The following is a 21201-nucleotide window of genomic DNA, read 5'->3' on the forward strand; positions in this document are numbered from 1 at the left end:
CTCTCTCTCTCTCTCTCTCTCTCTCTCTCTCTCTCTCTCTGTGTGTGTGTGTGTGTGTGTGTGTGTGTGTGTGTGTTCCTTACAGCTTACACATTATTTATTTTGTAGTTTGTCACCAAATAATTAAACATCCTCATTAAAGATGTCGTTTTCCTGACAACAAATACTATTATTTTTTTTTTTATTTAAAACTGAATAGATGTTTTCTGATCCTATTTAAAATGACAAACTCATAAAATGCTGCAGATTGGTCATCATAACATCAGGTTATAATGATAAACTTTTCCTCTTCCTCTTCTTTGGTGGAAACCAAGGAATAAACCCRGCCAGCGTAGCTCAGGAAAAAGTGTGTCATCTTGTTTATTTTCCTTTGGTTTGCTGTCTTTTTCCAGCCCATAGGGTGCGATAATAACAAAAAAATATTGCGGTGTCCATGTCTCTCTCCCCCACTCTTCTCCTCCTGAACCCAGCAGGGACCACCAGGCCCTCACAGCAACATTCCAGCTGAGAGGAAGAGCAGCAGAAGTTGTGGGTTCATGTTTGCGTGTTTGCTCAGATTTAAAGCACACAGACACACGGTGACTCTGATCTGCTCGTCTGTAWCCTCCAGAAGAAATAAATGTTCTCATGGACGGTTCTCCCCCCTCCATCACTGCTCTCTCTCTCCGTGCTGTGCCTGATGTGCACGGCCTGGGACTGAATAATATTTGGACAGGTGTTCTCTCATATACATTCACTTCAAGGGCTCTGGTGTGTTGTTTCATTGCTTTCTTTCAGAAAAAAAAAAGGAGGTGTGGGGGGGGGGGGGGTTAAAAGCTCTGTAGTCCACGGTGGATGTGTAATCCCTAACAATAAAAAACTGTTTAGCACCAATTTTCCTACACTTTTTAAAAACTTCTATTTTTTTCTGGTTTCAGACAAGAGGAGGCCACATCTGGAGGACAGATGTATTCCCAGAGCTTGCTTTTCACTCACTCTCTCTTTCTCCTGTCCCCTCCCTTCCTCACTCCTTTTTTTTCTTTTGAGAGAGGGGGGGAGAAACATGAGAGCTGAGCTAATTCTCTCCCTCCCCTCCAGAGCCAGACCACCCACATTCGGAAACGCCTAGCTGTGTTCCTGAGGCCGAGCCGGCGGCAGCTCCCAGAGACAAGAGCGGTGGAAGGATGGGCTGTGACGGGACACTTTTAGCAGAGTATCAATTACATCCGTGTCAAAGCTGTGAGAGGAGTGTGGGAGACAGCCCGGACCCTGAGCCTGCACCACAACTATCTATATCTGCTCCCTCTGCAGCAGGACGGACAATAATCACAGGCAGGCTCCTCGGGGAAAATGCAAACTCAAGTCTCTGGAAGAGGCTGCAAACTCTTTAATCAAACAAAAAAAAAAATACATATTCAAACATGTCAAGAGATGTAACAGTGAAATGTTGCAGCTTTTATTTGCTCGGAAGGCAATAAATAATTGAAAGTTTTATTTTAAAGCTGTGAACTTATTCCATACAAAGCTCAATGTCGCCCCCTTGTGGATGGTCTTTGTATTACACCCTAAATAGGAGTTTCTGCACTTTTTCTAGAGCAGTGGTTGCCCAGTCGAAGTGATGATTTCTTTTTTGATGAAAGTATTTTTTTTATTATTTTTTAACATAATGTACAACAAAAAACAAACAACAAAGTAATAAAAACACAAACACCCGAAATCCCACCCCTCCCACCCCTTCCTATACCGGATCTACTGAAACAACAAAAATCGATCTTGTATTAATACAAGTGATATAATAAAAAGGTTTGTGTACAATGAAACAATATTTGACCTTTACACAAAGTTATCTGCCGAAATTTTTTCTACATAAGATATAAATTGCTGCCAAATGTCAAAAAATTGTTTACAGATCTCCTAACAGTATGTCTAATCTCTAAATGAATGTAAGACATAACTTCTCTGAGGTGATGATTTCTATCAATCAAATAAAAAAATTAAAAATGATCAAACAGCACATTTTCTTTGCTATAATTGTTTCAAAATCCTAAAAATAGCCGTTGTGACTTCACAGAATAACTAACACTCGACCAGTTAGTGCAGATAATTGGTTGTGTTTGCGCAGCAAAAAAACAAACAAACAAACAAGCAAGCAAAAAAAAATTTAAAAGCTCTGCTTAGAACCAAATAATGCTATCAACCTGCCCAACAATGTAGACACAAGAATCAGTTTCTTTAGTGATTTTAATTTATCAGAATGTCTCACTCAATGAAAGATAATCTGTCAAATTAAATTAAACAAAAAACATCATTTTGAAAGAAAACACTGCAAGTTATTAAGAACATTAAACACCAGCTGACACAACATGAAAATAAAATAGAAAAAAGTTGTTAAAAGCTTCCATGCGTTTTAGTTCTTTGGCTGTTTCTATGTAAAAGAAAAAAAAAACTTTAGTGTTTAAATCTTTCACACAATAACACTGAGTGAATGAAACTAACCTGACCAGGTGAGCAAACAACTAGAAAGACGTTAAACTTGAGTCGCTTATTTGATGAGTAGATGGATGTGGTGTTACATAACTTACGGGTGGAAAAAAGTTTGTGTTTGGGTCCGTTCAGTTGGAACACTAACATCCAATCATTAACATAATCAGTTGTTTTATTTGTCCAAAACATCTGTAGGTAAAATAACTAATACAGCAGGCCCAAAACTGTCTTTCTTTAAAAACAAGACTGTAGGTGTAATTAAGATTTAAATATGTACATACGCACATACTACATACAATGTATGACTGATTGTACTGTGAAGCACTTGGGGGACCTTGGATTTGATAAAGCAAAATACAAGTACAGACAAATATACTATGTCCAAACCATGATACTACCACCAGAACTTTAGATTTAGATGTCCAAACCATGATACTACCACCAGTTTTGAAATGTAACTTTATAACATAAAACTACAAAAAAAATATACAAAGGGAAAAAGACAGATTTGATAAAATACAAGAAAATTCTTCGTCCAGCCTTGGTTCAAATGTAAAAATTAAAGGATGATTCATTTTGGTCGTATTTGTGCAGAAACATTTTGAAGTGCCACTAAAATAGCATTTTAACAGGTCAGTTAGCTCTAGAGTAATATTTAAAGAGATAAATGATGTAACTTCTTGCACATATTAATGACATTATCTCTTATTTAGTTTTCTCAGTTTCCTCCGTTTTCCTTTTCCCCACTTCAGTAGCCACAGAGCCCACAGTGGCCCCAACCATCCCTCCAAACGGCCCCCCCACAAAGAGGCCAACCAGGGCCCCCATCAGGGCATCCCTCCTCACGAGGGACGGCAGCCATCTGATCCAGGCCACCAGCTTCCCCCACAGCCTTTGGAGAAAAGAGGAAGGAACAGGGGTGGAAGGTGAGACGCTAGAAGACGTAAAGATACCACCTAGATCCAGATCGAAGCCCCCCACGCTCCTCTCCGCCTCTTCTCGGACAGCTTCCATCTCCTCCTCCGTCACTTCTGAGTCTGTGGGAGACTCGGGGCCTTCCTCCCTCCTCTGCCTCACAACCTCCCTCTGCCTCGCCTGCAGCCTCTCCTCAGCCTCCTGGTAGAGATGGCAGCTGAAGTGCTGGCTCCCGTTCTCCATCACGACCTGCTCCACCTTCTCCAGCAGCTCCTCCACCGCGCTCCGCTCCTCTGCGCCTCCGCCTCCACGCTCCAGCGTGTGGTAGCGGTCGCCGCACCTCGCCACCATCTCCAGGAGGTCTTTGCGCCACGTGACGAGGTATTCCTCCAGCTGCTCGTCCTCTCCCAGCTCCTCCATGTGGGTGAAGAGGACGAGCGTGTTCCTGCTGACGGCAGAGGAACCGAACAGCCGGTCCAGGGCAGCGAGCGCTTTGGTTTCATCATCAGCTGGCTGGCTCACAGGAACACAGAGCAGGAAGGCGTGTGGTCCAGGGCTCGACAACGCAACCAGAGAGGAAATATGTTTCCTTCTTTCCTCTGRGTCGCAGGCCGAGCTGAACCAGGCAGGACTGGAGACGACCACGACCTGCAGAAGCAGATGAAATAAACAGCTTAGGATAGGTTCTGCTGGGCTTTGGGCTCAATCTGAACCAGCAGAGCAGGATTTTTTATGAGTTTCGTTTCAGGAAGTGATAAAAAAAAATCCAGTTTCATTTTTGTGGGGGAGCTTCCTGTATTATATGTAATTACATATGAGGAAGTGGAACCTTATAGACCAAAACATTACAGTGGCTTTGCTGAAATCGACTGAGTAAGACTTAAAAAGGATAGTTCGGATTTATTTATTGAAAGAATATGAAAAATTAYTGTCTTACCTGTTGTAGATATCTCACTGAACAGCAGGACAAAGAACAAGTAACAAAGGAGCTCTTTTCATATAAGTCTTTCTTTAGGTCCTTTCATCCCCATTTACATGTCAGACACATCTATAACAGGTAAGATATTAATTGTTCATAATCTTTTACCTGAACCCCACTTCATTTTTTTGTAAACAAGAGTACTTTTATAACTCGAGGTAAGATTTCACCGAACCAATGTAAAATAAAACATTTTAGTGAAGATGTTCCTCTGTTCCTACCTGCCTGCCAGCAGCCTCTCCTCTGTGTTTGGTGCACTCCTGATCAGCCCCCACATCCGGGCCCTGGACTTCCAGGCCCAGGATGGAGCAAACTGCAGGCTTGTTTCCTGCCTGTTTTGGGCCCAGAACGACCAGCCTCAGCTCTGCAAAGCAGCAGCAGTGGTTAGTGTATTGTTGTTGTTGTTGTTGTTGTTGTTTTAAAAAGGAGCATAGAGTTCACAAAGCGAGTTACCAAACTAAACGAACCACATGACTCACTTCATTGTTGAAGTAACTGAGCTGTTTACTTTGTTCTGCCTGCTGCCATCTGCGTGTGTCACCACCCTGTCTCTGCTCAGAACCGCTTCAACTTTTCTGAGAACACACGCCGCCCTGTGCAGCTGCCCTCTTCTCTCAGCTCAAACCGCAACACAACAGCGAAAACACGCAGCAGAGTCGCGCCTACACTTATTATTTCTACCACACCGCCATGTCTAAGTTTCACTTTCTGGACCACCACATGATAAACAGAAACAGGATTCATCTTACCGGACTGTGAGGCAGATGATGACATGTCTGCTGCTGCGTTGGGATGAAAACAGACTTCCTGATTCCTGCTGCACTCCAGAGGTGAACACATCTGCTGCTCTGCGCATGCGTCGACRGAACCGTGTGAGTGCTGAATGACAGCTGACTAAAGGCTTAAAGAACCACAACTAAAAGTACAGAATCATTAGCTAAAAGCCACAAATAACACAAGATAAATGTAGAAAACTACTATACAAACTAAAAGTAACACAATATAAGCTAAAAGAGTCAAACATTACAACTGAAAATACAACACAAGCTAAAAGTAGAAAATCAAAAGCTAAAAGCAATACAAGCTAAAAGTAGCATCAGAAGCTAACAATATCCCAGCACAAGCTAAAAGTAGCAAATCACTACATTAAAAGCTAAAAGAAGCAAATCACTAGCTAAATACAACACCACAAGCTAAAAGTAGCAACTGACGACGTAGAAGCTAAAAGTATCACAACACAAGCTAAAAGTAGCAAATCACTACCTTAAAGCTAAAGGTAGCAAATCACTAGCTAAAAGCTGACACAACACAAGCTAAAAAGTAGCAAATCATTACATTAAAAGCTAAAAGAAGCAAATCACTAGCTAAATGCAACACCACAAACTAAAAGTAGCAACTGACGACGTAGAAGCTAAAAGTATCACAACACAAGCTAAATACTAAAAACTAACAGTATCACAACACAAGCTAAAAGTAGCAAGTCACTACCTTAAAGCCAAAAGTAGCAAATCAGTAGCTAATAGTAGCAAATCACTAAAATTAGCAAAAGTCAAACTAAAAACACTACATAAGCTAAAAGTAGTTCAACACAAGCTAAAAGTCTCGAATCACTAGACAAAAGCTAAATGACGCAAAATGCTAGTTATAAGCCAAAAGTAACATTGGGTAAAAGTAGCCCAATAGGTTAAAATCGCACATATCTAGCTGATGTAAAACATGCACAAAAAGTAGCAAATCACTAGCTAAAAGCTGACACAACACAAGCTAAAAGTACCAAATCATTACATAAACGTAGCTCATCAACATGCTGGCAAAACATAGCAATAATGTCCAAAAGGCTAGATTGTAACTAAAAGAACTAAAGTTCTGGTTAATATCTAAAAAGAGCAAAAAGCTAGCTAAAAGTAGCAAAACAATAACTAAAAGCTACAAATAAAGGACAAAACTGCTGAGTAAGTATGGTGAAGCAGGGATATTAAAACAAATCTTTTATTGTAGCAGATGTCCTACTGTTCAGTTTTAAACTGATGGCAAACTGATAGAAGCCATTCTTTTGACAAAGTTGCACCAATAATTGTTTTTTCTTCATCATGTTTAAATGTCTTCACATAGTTTACCCTAAATGCTTAACAGATGGTGATAAAAAACATACAAAACAAATACTTTAGACATGGTAAAAGAAAAACAAGATGTGAGAAATTCCCTAGCTTTAGGTGTTTGCAGACAAATACACATTCATCCAATACAATCATTCATAAAACCCACAGCTGTACAGAAACAGCAGAACCAAGCTGATGTGACGCAAAGATCACCATGTTCAGTAAAATGTTAGGTTTTTAAAAACACAGCAATTATAAAATTAAACTTTTTTTATTCCTAAAAACACGTTTTAAAAACATGACACCTAAAAATATTAAGAGGTTTGAAGTCCTGAGGTCTCTCTGGTAACAGACCCCTGCAGTCAATATTTACATTATTATTAGTTTTTTTTTTACTTTTGATTTTGTATTCCTCCATATTGGGGGCTGTGGTAGCCCTGTGGTCAGTGCTGGGGTCTTGTAGTCTTGTGGCTCTGCAAGTTCAAGCCCAGGTAGCATCAAAGCAGTAGCCAGCATAAAACAAGTGCCAGATCTTTTATGCGAGTTCGCTCACTGTGGAGACCCCTAAAGCAGGGAGCAGCCAAAAGAAGAACAGCACTGTATTCCTCCATATTCAGGCTTGTCCTTTACTCACAGTCCAGGCATGATGTAGGCGATGTTGTCCAATGTGTTTGACTGGGAAAAATAAAAAGAAACGTTGAGGAAGCAGTAACAAAAAAATGAACGGAAGACTTTTATTACCACCTATACACACAATACAAACAAGTACACAGRAAAAYACTGAGTTATTTACACTATCTATCCAGGATAGATCRTGTGTCCAGGAAAAGCACTCAGAYCTCCCTCGTCCCAGGGACCATCCAGCTCCAATYGGTGGACCCTGARGCGTTCCCAGACCAGAGAAGATACCTAATCCTTCCAGTGAGTTCTGGGACCGTGACTCAAYTCAGGGGTTGTATCCTCRGAGRCCACACCCTTCAAAGTCTGGGTAGGCTGAATAAAACAGCTTGGATAACGAACGTCTGTGTGACCACGCACTACCCTGTTACCATGGTGTTATCTTTTGTATCACATCACCCATAAATGCATAGAAATTAAAATGTGTTTTCACAAGAGGTATAACTTCCCAAAATTCAATGTATTTTTAAAAACTTTACACAAAAATACACAAAAGACATTAATATTTGGGTTTAGCTTCAATTTCAGCACTAGGCTTTATATTTGTATTGTAAAATGTTATTTTAATGCGTCTCCAGTTGCTGTTTAGGTTTTTAATAAATTGTATTCTGTTTAATTTTACTCAAGGCTTTCACTGTTCATGTTCATTGTTATATGTTAAAGGTCTTAATGGAGATTAAGTTAATGATCTGCTCAAAACATGCTTTGTAACTGTACATAAGCCTGTTAGATTTGTCTAAGTGCTGGAATACCGTCAGCTGTGAAGGACACTCAGATGCAGCATTTGTTTTKGGGGTTTTGTGGRCCGCATGAGAAGGAGCCCACAAAATGGGCCAGCTTTGGGCACGGTGACCTAGCTGGCCTAGAAATGTGCACTCTGTGAGCGGCAACCCCTGAATTGAGACACAGCCGGAGTCTGCCTCAAGGCCTCTTATCAGTGGGACGTGCCCAGAAAACCTCCAGGAGCGAGTGTCCTAATCAGACGCCTGAACCACCTCCACTAGACTTCCTCCCCTTTACTCAGATGATGCTGATATTAGCCTCAATGGTTTCAACACAACAACAAATTTTATGTCTGAAAAATACAYATTATTTGAAGTGCTGTTATGAACATTAACTTCCAAACAAAACTGAGAAATTAAAACAAGATCATTGCAAGTTTTTTTTTTGCAAGTGTGCCAAAAAAAATCAACCCTATTATGAAAAACCAACTCATTTTAGTGGGGTTCAGCAGCACATTACAACCAGTAATAACAGTAATAATAATGATAATAATAATGTTGTAAAAGTGTGTTGTTAATCAAAAYAATAGTCACATAACTACTTAAATTATTGCAAGTTAAAAAACACTCAAAATTATTGTAGTTTTATGAGATATTTAGAAAAATATGAATACTGTACCAAGACGTTTCGAGGACATCCATTTAACTGTGGTATCTGTGCTGTGAGACAGGTCAACGGGCCCAGTGCGCACAAGATGGAGTCCAGAAGGACAGACAAACTCCCAGAGACCGCCACCATCCCCTGACACAGCAGAACATGCGTCAMATTTACACACCCCACTCACATTACACCTTTCAGCTGAAACTGAGGCGCGGGCTTCTTTCAGAATTCTCAGCCCAAATTCAGAGACTCACTTCTGTCTCCTGCAGTCGATGGCCAATCAGAGACAAGGACTCTCCGAGCAGCTGCAGGTGAGCCGCCGCGTCGATGGGGTCCACGTCTGGCACTCGAGCCGGAGACAGGGACATGGTGCCGGGAGCTCTGGTTGGTGATACAACTCCTGCTGCAGTTCCTATGACTTTGAAGATAAAACATAATTTAACAAGCATCGAGCCGTGCTGCTCAGAGAAAATAAACTGCTTACAACAACTACAGAACCTTGAGCTAAAGTCAAATAATACCTTTGCTTTTGCTATCGTTGGTGGTCTTGTGTTTTATTGTGGTGGCCTCAGCTTTGTTCTGTTTGTGCTGCAGATACTGAGCTTTCTGCCTCCACACCTGAGCAGAGGGAACACACACGCACAAACATGTTGAATCCATCGTTACAACTGCAGGAGTAAAAGTTATATTTGTTGCAAAAGTAGACAGAACAAAARCATACTAGTTTGTCCTTCTCTGGCATGGCCTTCCACACCTCTGCCAACTTCCTGCTCAGCTCGCCGAAATCTGCAGAGAAAATATACAAAATATGATATATCTGATAAAACGACTGTCTCGATACAAATTACTCTACACATCAACACTTCACTGACCTAATCCTGGTTGTTCAGCATTTATGTTGACCCTGTACTCTTTACAAAACACCTGATAGGCTGTTGTGGTCTTCCTCTTGGCCTAGAGGAATTAAAAATAATTGTCAAAAAGGACGAAAYTGCCAAAACTACAAGACTAAGGAGTGAACAGCCCTTCACCTTATCTTTCTCCTTCTCGTGCTTTTCTCTGTCTTTATCCTCTTTCTTCTTCTTCTTCTCTGTAGCTCCATCACTGCTGATGTGATGAGGAGTGATGGGTTTGCTCATGGCGTACATCGGACCAACAGCACTGTGAGTGACAGTAGCATGGGAGTGGCTGTGGCTTCGGGATGAGTCTGGAGCAAACAAACAAAACTGAAGGTTTCAGGGGGAAAAAACTATCAGTGTTTTTCACTAATCTGCAATTTACATAACAATATAAATACAGGACATATCACCAAAAACTGCGTAAACTGTTTGGCTTAAATGTTTGCATTTATGCGTTTTTTTTCAATCACACAGAAGCTTGAAGTGTTTGACCAATCACATGGAGCACTTCCTGCATTTGGCCAAGCGGRTGGATCTCTTACATTAGAAACCTGCCCCATACATAGACGCAGGTAGACAGAAAACAACTACCGGTAAGTAAGCTTAGAAAGCAAGACATGTAAGGAAAATGTTAGCAACAAAAAACGTGGTAAAAAAAAAACAGACCGTCTCTTATTTGGAGCTATATTTTTATATATATAAAATTTTAAAAACTGACAGTAAGGGGTATTTTTCAGTACTTAGAGCATCAGAAAATGTTTTATGGTGGTGAGGTTTTTAAGTCCTTAAGAAACGGTATTGAATACAGTTTTGTTGTTTCACTGCTAATACAGCAGCTAGTTGCACTTCTCTGAAATAAAACTGTCATGTCGAAATGGAAATGATCTATTACGGTAGTTGTTTTGAGCAAAAACACCTCAACACTTAAGTATTTGTTCCTTTATCACAAGTCATATCGTCATCACAGTATTAAGCTCTGTTATTGCAGGTCTTCCTGATATTCTGCAGCCCTAACCTGCAACACATTTTTTACATATTTTAAGATGGCAGCAATCCAATTTGGTCTTGAACATGCTTAGGCAAGCCATTAACTCATTATTTCAGTCAGAGTTAAACTCTATTTTTCAAAGTGAGGTTGTTGAAAAAGCTATTTAAATAAAATAATAATTGTTCAAATCTTTTCCACATGATCCTGAAGAAATTTATTGGGGTTTGCTTATAAACTGATTTTAATTACACTACACATGGTATATTCTTTTTATTAGAACAGTAATATTTTATAATGTTATTTGTTTGACTTGATGATTTTATGCAGATTCATGCCTGAACACAGATTCAACATGTAACTGAACCGTTGGTCTTCATTAGGCCAGAGAATATTGTGTGAGGATATGACTCCAGCAGTGTTAGGGGCCATTCCTGATGATGCAATAAAATAGGCGGAGTCATATCCTGAAGTTTTTGTTGTATTGAAATGACTTCCTGAAAACAAGGCCTGAACGCAGACTCAGAATAAACTGCCTTCAGCTCGAGCGCTCTGTGTGGTGTTGTATGAACTTTTTTACATTCAATATCCATGTATTGGTCCATTTTCTGTTTCGCTCAAGCATATAAAATGGTAAACGAACACGTTTAACAATTTTCTTTCAATCCCACTTGAAAACTATACCTTTAACAACACAAACATTGTTCTGCAATACAGAACAATACAATAATACTGTAAGTTGGAGAATAACTAGAATGTTGCAGAGCTTTGTTTTGCTTTTAGAAGAGTGAAAACTGATGGTAGACAGTGTATGAAATCTGGATGCAGACATCTCTCTTGTTAGTAAAAGAGAATGAATGATTGTTGTCCTCCACAGGTGTTGAGTTATTTATTAACTGTTCTCAAAGCAAGCTGTGACGATGACAGCTGCAGATACTCTGTACGTCAGTCAGTTTTGGAAAAAGAAAAAACTGTTTTAACAAAGAAGTTTAAGATCATAATAACTCATGTATTGTTCTGCTGCTCTAAGATCACAAATACTTAGTTTTTGTAAGTAATTAATCAAGTAGATTGCAAAAAGTGCAAGGCTTTATAGAAAATATTAGTGTCAGAGAGCACATGGTTTACAGAAATTTTCTATGTATAAAAATCAAATGGAAATGTCAGTAAAACATTATTAACAGCAGACTTTGTTCCCAAAATGTCAAGTTTTAGTACTAAAAAGAACTATGCTTAAAAAAATAAGAATTATCCTTCAATTTTGACATTAACTCACCACCAAATCCTTTGCTGTGTTTCTTGTCCTTCCCACTTTTGTCCTTGTCTCGGTCTTTTTCTTTGTCCTTTTTCTTCTTGCTTTTCTTGCTCTTCTTTTTCTTCTTCGACAAGTGGGTATATGAATCATCTATAACCAGTTCACCAGCCTCCAGTTCCCCCCCAGATGAAGAGCTGTCATCCCCCATGCCACCTCCATAATGGCCTGCACAGGGAAGAAATTAACACAGATAAACACAACTTCAAGCTCTACGTATGAAATGGTAACATCAGATATTGTGTACTATATGCATTAAGTTTTTTTTACCTTCTACCTCCACCTCCTTCCCTACTACAGGCAGTGGGTCTCTGTTCTGCTGCAGCTTCTTCTTAGGTGGCTTTGTCTGCTGCATCCTCTCTCTATCTCTCTCTTTCTTTCCACCACTTTTGGATGAGTGTGACGTTACCGGGAAGCTCTCCGGTTCCTCTTTCTCTGGCGACATGATGAGCTTCATTTTCAGCCCGTCAGCCTCCCGTAAAGTCAGCGGCTCCTCTTTGGGAGCTCCGCCGTGAAAGAGAGACGACTTCGAGGAAGAGGATGAGTGCTTTTTGAACGAAGATGAAGATGAGGACATGGGGCGGGACAGCGAGGCAGAATGGCTGCCTTTGCCTCCACCTCCACCGCTGCTGCCACTCTCACGTTTGCGCTCCTTGGAGGAGTGAGAGGAAAAAGACGGATAGGACGGTTTCTTGTGCAGGTGGGGGCTGGGGTCTGAACCGGTGGCCATGGGAGAGGTGATGGCCTGCAGGAGGCCCATCGCTGTGTCTGTCGAATGTGACGATGAAGGGGAAGAAAGAGGCGGTGATCGGTCGACAGACTTGTGCTTTTTCTTATGGGAAGGTGGAGCTGAACCTTCGTGGTCTGATGAAGGCAACAGAATACAAAAATCAAATAAACTTAATAGGAAATTGGGAAATAAAACCTTTCTATAGTATATTTTAATCTTTGTTTGCATTTCTAAAAATAAAACTTCTCACCCATGTAGTAGTAGTCATCACTATGCTTCTTCTTCTTCTTGTGCATGTCTCTGCTCATCATAAAAAATTCTGAATCCTAATATGAATTATCACAATTTATACCATTGTAGTAAGCATCAAAGCCAAATTTAAGTGACTGAGGACAAATAACTAACCTTCGGACGTTTCTTTGAGGACTTTCGGACCTCAGCAGCAATTTCCTCCTCCTCTCGTAATAGATCCTTGTACGACCTCCTCTTCTCTCTCTGACTACGACCGGCCACAAGTCCTCCTCCGTCAGCCCCCATATCTAAAATATAACATCCATGAGGATACTTTTGACAAGGTGCGCATTTCACTGATGCATTTGTCATCCTCTTCAAGTTGTCTGTTTAGATATGCAGTAAAGAGGACCTAATCGTAGTTTTGTGTAAAAGCTCAAGTATGTTTTACCTTTTAATTCCTCATAAGCCATGGTTTCTTCTGTACTTGTCTTGGGATTTGGTGGTCAACATGAAGTACATTAGTGCCCTATCAAGCAAACACCAGAGTAAAAACAGTGTTATCAACAAATGCAAATAACATGACCAAAAACAGAAAAGTAATGAAAAACCAAGGCATTYATRACAATTACTTGTGTAGAAAGATGTTRGTTATATCATGTGTGACTAGTCTTTACCTGGTTCTCCAAGCAGAATAATTTCTGTCAGTAATCTGAATGGACTCAACAATAAGTATTGCTGCTTGAGTCTAGGGTAATATCATCAATTAATGCAATAGTTTAGTCAATAATCTGTAAGCCTGTGCAAAAGTTATAATTAAAAGTATTCCCGCCTACTTTCGTAAATATACACAAACACACCCCCTATCTTTTCACTTCGACAATGAATCTCCGGCTTTTCTACGAGTTCTGGACGTTATTCCGAGTTTCTAATCAGCGTTCCGGCAGGAGCGGGTCAGGAAACACCGAGGCTTTGCGGTCACAGAAAGGCCGAAATCGCTATGAGTGTACAAAATACYACAATAAGCTAACTTTATGTGTTTAGGCTCATTCTTGTTCATGTGCAATTCAAAAGCATAAATAAGGTGAAGAATAAAACATTTTTTTCAATACCTCAATGGCATATCCAATTTACGCGGGTCCAGCCGCCATCTTTTTTGTCGGCAAACAATGTTTTAGCACAAAGGGGCGGAGATTTTGACAACGCAGCCAATCAGCCAATCAGAAATGAAAGCAAAGGCTGCAAAGTTCTCCTTTAATACATAGTAATGAAATGTACATCTTGTAAATATGTACTTATACAAAATATACAATAAACAAAGACAGAATGGCATTAACAGCGAAGATATTTATTTAATTATTTAAATTTATGTTCGTCAACAGCAGTCTTTACAATACAGACCCCAAAAAACATAGAAAAGGGTGGCAACATATTAAAAGACACTTGATGGAACAAAATAATGCAGTAAGAACTTTCAAATAATTTGCTTTATAATTATCACAGTTTATTTAATAATCAAAGGCAAAAAGAAAATGAGAAAGCACACAGATACACACTTTTAATCACACTCTTACACACACACATTAAGAGTCAGGGTCCCACTGTCCTGATTTGCCACGGGTGGTAAAAGCTCTCTTATCTCAGTTAAAATAAGGCGTGCAGTTGTCCAACAGAGCCATGCTTTATCTAATCACTGAGTCTGGAGCAGACTTTCCCATCCTAATGTTTCAGGTTGTACACTTAAAAATAATAATAAATCAGGACTTCATTTCTATATACAGTTCATTTTTACCTATCACCCAAATTCTGTTTCTGCAGACTTAGTGACGTAAAACTGGCGAGTAAATCAGTCACCTCATCCACCTGAAAGAGAACAAAAAGAAAAAATAAAATAAAAATAAAAACAGACAACTACGTAAGGGCTGGTGAAACAAAAYCAATCTAAGTTCTAGTTTATTTACTAGTAGGTTTAAATGCAAAACAAATTCACACATTGTGATCATAAATGTTCAGTCATTGAAGTATTTTGCTCAGCTCTTACCTGCTCTCTGGTGCGTGTGTGCTGTAGTTGTGTTGAAATGTGCTCCAGCCTCTCTTTAGCTTCGCTCTGACCCATTAAGTTCAGGTATTCTCGAAGCATCTGAATAATCTGGTGGCAAACAAACAATGATCTAGATGAGGACACATTCAAGAATATATCTGGTCATAATCGTGATTAACTAAACCATAAAAGCTATCTCCTTCTGTACCTGTAAGACTTCCCCTCTCAGGGTCTCTAAGCTGCGTGATTCTCCGTCTTGCAAAATGTTCAGTTTGGAACGAGCAAGATGAAGCGGGGTCCTGCCTGCTCGATCCAGGGCATCCACACGTGCTCCTGAACAGAAAGAGTAAGGAATTTCTTGTTCACACTATTAAAAATAAGTATTTGCCATTTCTAAATTGTAATAAATATTTTATTATACCATTTACAGAAAAAAATGTTGAGCATGTCGAAATTTAAACAATGTTTGAACAACGATAATAACTATTTTATTACACATTTCAAAGTTTATAAGATGTATTGTGTGATTTTGAGCACTGGAGATTAAATTTCAAATAGTTTTAGAACCTTTTTTTTCAGTATGTCCTGAAGTAATTTATGCTCTTTAAACAAAAAAGTCTTACCTCCTCTCAGCAGTGTGGTGATTACAGGCACATGGTTGGTACAGGCCGCTGCAGGGACACACAAGACAAACACAAAACTGTATTTCCCTTGAATATTTGTCAAATTGACTTCAACAAATTGAAATGTTACAGTATGTCCAGGTGTTACAGGGCAGGACACTTCTCTTACCCAGATGCAGGGGGGTGTTCCCCAGGCTGTCTCGCTGGTTGGGGTCAGCACCGTAGCTCAACAGTAACTGCACTGTAACATAAAACCATTTGAAAGGAAGGTTTGTTACGTTTAAGTCTCTTCTTGAGGGGTCTAAAATGGAGTTAAGAAATTTAAGTAAGTAAAGTTTATTTATATAGCACCTTTCATAGACATAAAATCACGAAGCGCTTCACATAAAAAGAATACAAACAAGAAAGTAAAATAGTAAATTAAAACATCACCACAGCATTACAATTCATACAAGAATACAAGTAACAAAAAACATTTAGCTAAAAGCCTGTTTGTAAAATAAAGTTTTCAGATGTTTTTTAAAAGCATCAATGGAATCAAGGCTGCGCATAAGTTCGGGCAGTGCATTCCAGAGCCTAGGTGCAACTGCTTGGAAAGACCGATCCCCTCTGGATTTGAAATGTGTGCGGGGTACCACCACCAACATCTGACCTGATGACCTCAAACTGCAAGAYGGTGTGTGAAGCTGGATCAAATCTGAGAWATATGATGAGGCTTGACCATGTGAGGCTCTAAAAGTTAAAACCAGAATTCTAAAATGAACTGGGAGCCAGTGAAGARAAGCCAAAACAGGTGTACAGATGTGAGCACGTTTGTTTATGTTAGTTAACAGTCGAGCAGCTGAGTTCTGAACAACCTGAAAACGGTCGAACTCATTCTTGTTTAAAACAAGTGAATAGGCTGTTACAATACTCCAAACGAGAAGAAATAAACACAGGAATGACCATTTCAAGTTCAGCTTTTGACAGGAAATGTTTAAATTTTGAGATGTTCCTAAGGTGAAAGTAACAGTTTCTTGTCAGTTGTTTTGCATGTTATTTCAGAGACATTGCAGAATCAAAAATGACACCCAAGTTTCTGAGGCTGGACTGAACAGATGGACCTAACACACCAATAAACTGTTCAGTCTGAGCAACCTTATTTTCTGGCGCAATAATCAGAGTTTCGGTTTTATCACAGCTCACTTCTGTGTAAAATACAGCATAGACTACAGAAACCTGCTACAAGAACTGTTGGAAGGTGCGTTCTTTGACCCACTTATTTCCTCTTCAACTTCACAGGGGATATTTTAACACCTAAGTACGAACTCGGTAGGAAGGTTGTGTTTTTCAAGCGTTTGACATTTCTGCTCTTCTGYTGTGCAAGCTGCAGTGGCTGAGACGGTTCAAGAATGAATGTAAAAGAAAGTGATAATCATTTCAGAAACAAGCATACTCACAACAGTATCTAATACACCCGGCAGTAAGTTGTCAGAGTAAATGAAATGCAAACGCATGAATTCCACTCACACAACAATCCAGGATACATGTGTCTGTTTATACATGACTGCGGTGGATTGAAAGGTCAGTTTGATTGATAATGATGCCCATGGTGTTTTCCCTGCTCCAACACACCTGATTCAGTTAGTGAATTACCTCCTCCAAGTTCTGCAGAAGCMTGATAATCATCTATTCATTCAAATCAGGTGTGTTGGAGCAGAGAAACAAGTAAAACATGCAGGGCTGCAGACCTCCAGGACTGTAATAGAGTATCCCTGCCTCATATGATGTGAACAAGGAAGTAAGTTGTAGAAACAAACACTAAAATTAAATAGATACTTGTTGATTCTCCCACTGTTTAAGTAAATGCTTACAATTGATCCCAAAGTATACAAATATAAGACTGTATCTAAAATTCAGTTAATCTGCAGCTGACACAAAGCCCTGCTTGAAAGATGTAAAATGAACAGACTTTGAACAGATGTATTTCCTTGTTTCACAGTGTCCGCTTACCATAAAGAAAAACATCAGTAAATCAAATAAACGACTATGTCTTTCTTGTTGTTTTCCACTGTGGTTAGATTTAAAGGCATAAATGAAGGAGCTACTAGCTTTTTTTTACATGAGCTGAACTTTACTTGGATTTTAGTGAAGATGCAAATAAAATAATCCCTCAGCTCGTTGAAAAATGCTGCACAGGTTAGAGAAACTTTGATTAAAATTAGTCATTTTCAAACAAACMCAACGTTTAACTTTCTCTGAAAACTGGACATCAGTTTAGGCACAAAACATAAAAACAAAGCTTTCTTATTACAGTGTTTAATGTTTAACTACAGCTCATACACATCCTGTGTAGTGATGTAAAAACTGCTGAGCGTGGTCAAAAACAGATGAATACTTCTCTGTATGTTTCAGCTTGTGGAACAGGTGGTGCAATAAAAAGGCTCCTACTCCCAAAAAGTGGAACCAAACTACAGTRAAGAGCACAGTTGTTGTTTGCACTCTTTAAAATAAAAACACTAACAAAGTTTTTTTTAATGGTTGAAACAAAGCTTCTTTAATAGCTCCATAAATGGTCTCACTGGATTTGCGCAGCCTTTTAAAAAAAGATACATTTGCCAGCTGAGATTGCACAAGTTTGAAACATTTTTTTTTAAAAAACACAAAAGTATCAAGTGCTTTAGTGTTAAAATCAATAGTTTTTTTGTTTTTACTGCCTGTTTTGAGCCACGTGTTCATACTTTAATTGAATCGCACAAATGTTTGTTTTAACGTAACCAAACACGTCAAATGTGAACATGGTTAGGTTAATACTGAAGAAAAAGCTTATGAGGTGAAAGATTAGTCCTTTAACTGAAAATACAGTGTTGTGAATTTCACTGGAAAGCATTTCATCATTAATAGGTAATGTGACTACATGCGGTTCAAATCTACAGGTCCAATTTGTAAGATTAACAGCGGCAGGTCCATGGTTGTACTGTAATGTGGTTAATTTGCACTAAAGTTGTTTATCTAGAACAGTTTTATCTCATATATTGCATATTTTAACCCAAGCATGATTTTATGGTAATTTGTCTTTTCTCTTACGTCGACTTTTATATATTTCTTCTTGATTTGTATTATTTTACAGACAACTCTCAAGGAAAATGGCGCATTGAACCAAGGTGATTCTAAAAAAATGTCTTAAGCTGTAGACATACATCCAGTGATTATTTTCAAAAAATTTAATTTCAGATATTTCTGTGTCGAAGTGGCAGTCGACTCCAACAGTTTATGCTAAAGTCTTTAAAACCAATCTGTTGCAAGAAGTTAGTGTTGAAGTTGGAAAGGACTCTCAGCTACTACCACAACAAATTTGAGTACAGAATCTGTAAAACTGACGGTGGTGTAACTATTTTTTTTGTGTTTGCTAAGGCTACGTAACTGCGGCAGCTATTTCTAATGGGGTTGACTCTAAAAGTTTAATCAGCAGCAGATGTACGTTCAATTATTACTTCAGAGTTTCATCAAAAGTCCTCCAGTGGTTCATGAGATATTTTGCTGATGCTACAGATAAACAAACACGCACAGACACAATTTAAAAAAAAACACTATCATCTTTACTTTCAGCAGTGGGTAACAAAAATCTAGAGGTGACACGTTGATTCTGCAATGATATAAAACTTTAATTTGGGCCCCTTTTTTAAATTTATTGGTTGTTTTAAAATCACTTTGTTCGATGTTGCAACTAAAAATCCCTGTGAAGTGCATCTTTAATCTAAGAAACCCTTAATTTGAAACCCTTCAAATATCCTAAATTACATGTATTAAAAAGACAACATCACAAAGTCTTCTGCTGGCAGATGGTAACACCATATTTGGGGATATAATTTAAGGAAGGCCTAATGTATATTTTAAAAGATACCGCCCAACCCTAAATCAGAGCTGTTTCTAATGACCGTCACCAACTTACCAATGTTGTCGTTTCCATTGCAGGAGGAGAAATGAAGAGCTGTCCTTCCCTTGTCATCTGCTGCACAGGGGTCTATGTCATCTTCCAGCAGCGTTCGCACTAGACGAATTTAAGAAAATAACAAAAAAAGCATTATTAATTAGACTTTCCTCCCACTGCTCTGCAGATCATTTGCATACTGTACCACATTGTTGATACCTGTGTCGATATCATTGCTGTTGGCTGCTTCCCTCAGTCTTCTGACAGCTGTGAAGATAACAGGGATAAATATGTAGGAGCACTTTCATATTGGGTTATATAATAAGTCAATACATTATATTATATAGCTTTAAACAGGAACATCAGYAATATTTAAACATCTTTTCTTCTTATATGCCATTAAAAGCCAGTCTATTCTGTCTATTTTTTGTTTTATTATCTTTCAACTAAAGTTGCTGCAATTAACATAAATTAACACATTTAGATGTCCTGATGCATCTCAGTAATCCAGGTAAAAAAATCAAAAAGGAAAAAAATTGTGTAGGTCTTCTGGACGGGTTCTTCTCTAATGAAACGTTTCGTCTCTCCTCCAASAGACTTCTTCAGTCTGAGAGTTTCAGGCAAAATTCAGGCTTTTAAGCMCTGCCTCCATGTGACTGATACTCACATCACATGGCTATCGTTGACACCTAATTATCACCTATTGTTAACAGGGGCTGGAGTGATACTGGCAATAGCAGCACTGTAGGAGGGGGACAACTGAAAACGGAGGCCTCCACCTCTGTTTAATGATGGACGGTCTTTCCTCACAAAAATGGCTTCTTTTACTCCTCTCTCAAACCAACGTTCCTCTCTATCAAGAATGAGAACATCCTCATCTCTGAAAGAGTGACCGCTGGCCTGTAAATGAGTGAAAACTGCAGAGTTCTGGCCATTAGATGTAGCTCGTCTGTGTTGGGACATTCTTTTGAACAGTGGCTGCTTTGTTTCCCCGATGTATAACTGGTCGCAGTCCTCCTGGCACTTAACAGCATATACAACATTGCTCTGTTTGTACCGGGGCACCGGATCTTTGGGGTGAACCAGCCTTTGCCGTAATGTGTTTTGGGGTTTGAAAGCTACTGGGACATCATGTTTAGAAACACCCGCAACATACGGAATAACCACTGGTTACACATTTAGATACTAATTTTACAATGTCGGCAAGAAAGTAACCTTATATTTTGTGTGTTTGGGTCCTGACTTACCGTAGATATCTTTACCAATAGGACCCAGGTTCCGGACGGCTCGGTGGTGTCTTCTGGCTCGACTCCCCGTTATCTTCCCCAGCTTACTCGCCACACTACCCGAGTCGTCGTCACCTCGTCCCGGCTCCCACAACAAGTGCAGGTACCTGAGTTCTTTGTCGTCCCTCTGCCCGACTCGACCCAGAACCATTTTGCCCTCCCCGATACCGCTTATGCCGAAGCCGACGGCGGCAGCGGCGGCGGAACCCACGTCGTCCATCATCCTCCCCGCTTCTTCACCGTCCGCCGCTTCCCGGGTCTCACCTCTGGGTTCGTAGTCCCCTTCGGAGCTGGACAGGTCATTATCCGAGACAACCACGTCCATGTTTTACTGTGAGGTACGGGGAGTTTTACATGATACTGTCCTTAAAACTACTCCTGTCAAACCGAAAAAAATAAAACAAATATAGCTTTCAGCAGAACGAGTCAACTTAGACTGCATCGTGTTTACAGTCAGCGTCCATTACACGAAGCGTCGACGACACAATTCATAAAAACATTCCAATTATATAGTTTTAGATATAAAAAAATGAGATACGTTCGCCTTTACAACAGCAAAATGTCTCCTTTTTTAACAATTTACATTTTACCGTGATAAAATAGTAAGAGGAGCAGCCATTGTACAATCAACAACCACACATCGATAAGGACCAATCAGATTTCACGT

General features: G+C 39.5%; 3 protein-coding genes across 4 annotated transcripts; all 3 read right to left on the minus strand.

Annotated features, from left to right (window-relative positions):
- Positions 1 to 2202: 2202 nt before the first annotated feature.
- si:dkeyp-69e1.8 (GTPase IMAP family member 4) lies at positions 2203 to 5575 on the minus strand. The gene is made up of 3 exons (XM_014008905.1): positions 5107 to 5575; positions 4579 to 4721; positions 2203 to 4026 (listed from the first exon to the last, which is right to left on the minus strand). Exons 1-3 carry the CDS (start codon positions 5195 to 5197, stop codon positions 3169 to 3171), a joined length of 1092 nt encoding a protein of 363 aa, XP_013864359.1. The 5' UTR covers positions 5198 to 5575; the 3' UTR covers positions 2203 to 3168.
- A 739-nt stretch (positions 5576 to 6314) lies between these two features.
- hmgxb4a (HMG box domain containing 4a) lies at positions 6315 to 13868 on the minus strand. Of its 2 annotated transcripts, XM_014008907.1 has the most exons (13): positions 13787 to 13868; positions 13126 to 13203; positions 12849 to 12982; positions 12694 to 12769; positions 11984 to 12577; positions 11678 to 11881; positions 9549 to 9724; positions 9390 to 9471; positions 9239 to 9303; positions 9039 to 9135; positions 8772 to 8935; positions 8536 to 8658; positions 6315 to 7131 (listed from the first exon to the last, which is right to left on the minus strand). In XM_014008907.1, the coding sequence occupies exons 2-13, from the start codon at positions 13145 to 13147 to the stop codon at positions 7087 to 7089; spliced, it is 1782 nt and encodes a 593-aa protein (XP_013864361.1). In that variant the 5' UTR covers positions 13148 to 13203; positions 13787 to 13868; the 3' UTR covers positions 6315 to 7086. The 2 variants fall into 2 exon arrangements, with proteins under 2 accessions (XP_013864361.1, XP_013864362.1); XM_014008908.1 differs by lacking the exons at positions 13126 to 13203; positions 13787 to 13868 and having other exon boundaries at positions 12694 to 12743; positions 12849 to 12934.
- A 133-nt stretch (positions 13869 to 14001) lies between these two features.
- Positions 14002 to 21148, minus strand: ankrd54 (ankyrin repeat domain 54). Its single transcript, XM_014008909.1, has 8 exons — positions 20496 to 21148; positions 19468 to 19515; positions 19270 to 19368; positions 15508 to 15579; positions 15339 to 15386; positions 14924 to 15048; positions 14716 to 14823; positions 14002 to 14537 (listed from the first exon to the last, which is right to left on the minus strand). The coding sequence occupies exons 1-8, from the start codon at positions 20857 to 20859 to the stop codon at positions 14463 to 14465; spliced, it is 939 nt and encodes a 312-aa protein (XP_013864363.1). The 5' UTR covers positions 20860 to 21148; the 3' UTR covers positions 14002 to 14462.
- Between the last annotated feature and the right edge of the window lie 53 nt (positions 21149 to 21201).

Source organism: Austrofundulus limnaeus, unplaced genomic scaffold, assembly GCF_001266775.1.
Source record: "Austrofundulus limnaeus strain Quisiro unplaced genomic scaffold, Austrofundulus_limnaeus-1.0 Scaffold53, whole genome shotgun sequence".
Lineage (NCBI taxonomy): Eukaryota > Metazoa > Chordata > Actinopteri > Cyprinodontiformes > Rivulidae > Austrofundulus > Austrofundulus limnaeus.

What these genes read in the sequence shown, in the direction of transcription:
- ankrd54 (XM_014008909.1), bottom strand. Translation starts at nt 20,859, where the DNA reads ATGGACGTGGTTGTCTCGGATAATGACCTGTCCAGCTCCGAAGGGGAC. An exon ending in CAGCAATGATATCGACACAG is followed by an intron (nt 19,369 to 19,467) that starts GTATCAACAATG and finishes AAATTCGTCTAG; the next exon opens with TGCGAACGCTGCTGGAAGAT. An exon ending in CAATGGAAACGACAACATTG is followed by an intron (nt 15,580 to 19,269) that starts GTAAGTTGGTGA and finishes TTTATGTTACAG; the next exon opens with TGCAGTTACTGTTGAGCTAC.
- hmgxb4a (XM_014008907.1), bottom strand. Translation starts at nt 13,147, where the DNA reads ATGGCTTATGAGGAATTAAAAG. An exon ending in GGCTTATGAGGAATTAAAAG is followed by an intron (nt 12,983 to 13,125) that starts GTAAAACATACT and finishes GTTATATTTTAG; the next exon opens with ATATGGGGGCTGACGGAGGA. An exon ending in TGCTGAACAACCAGGATTAG is followed by an intron (nt 9,304 to 9,389) that starts GTCAGTGAAGTG and finishes TTTTCTCTGCAG; the next exon opens with ATTTCGGCGAGCTGAGCAGG.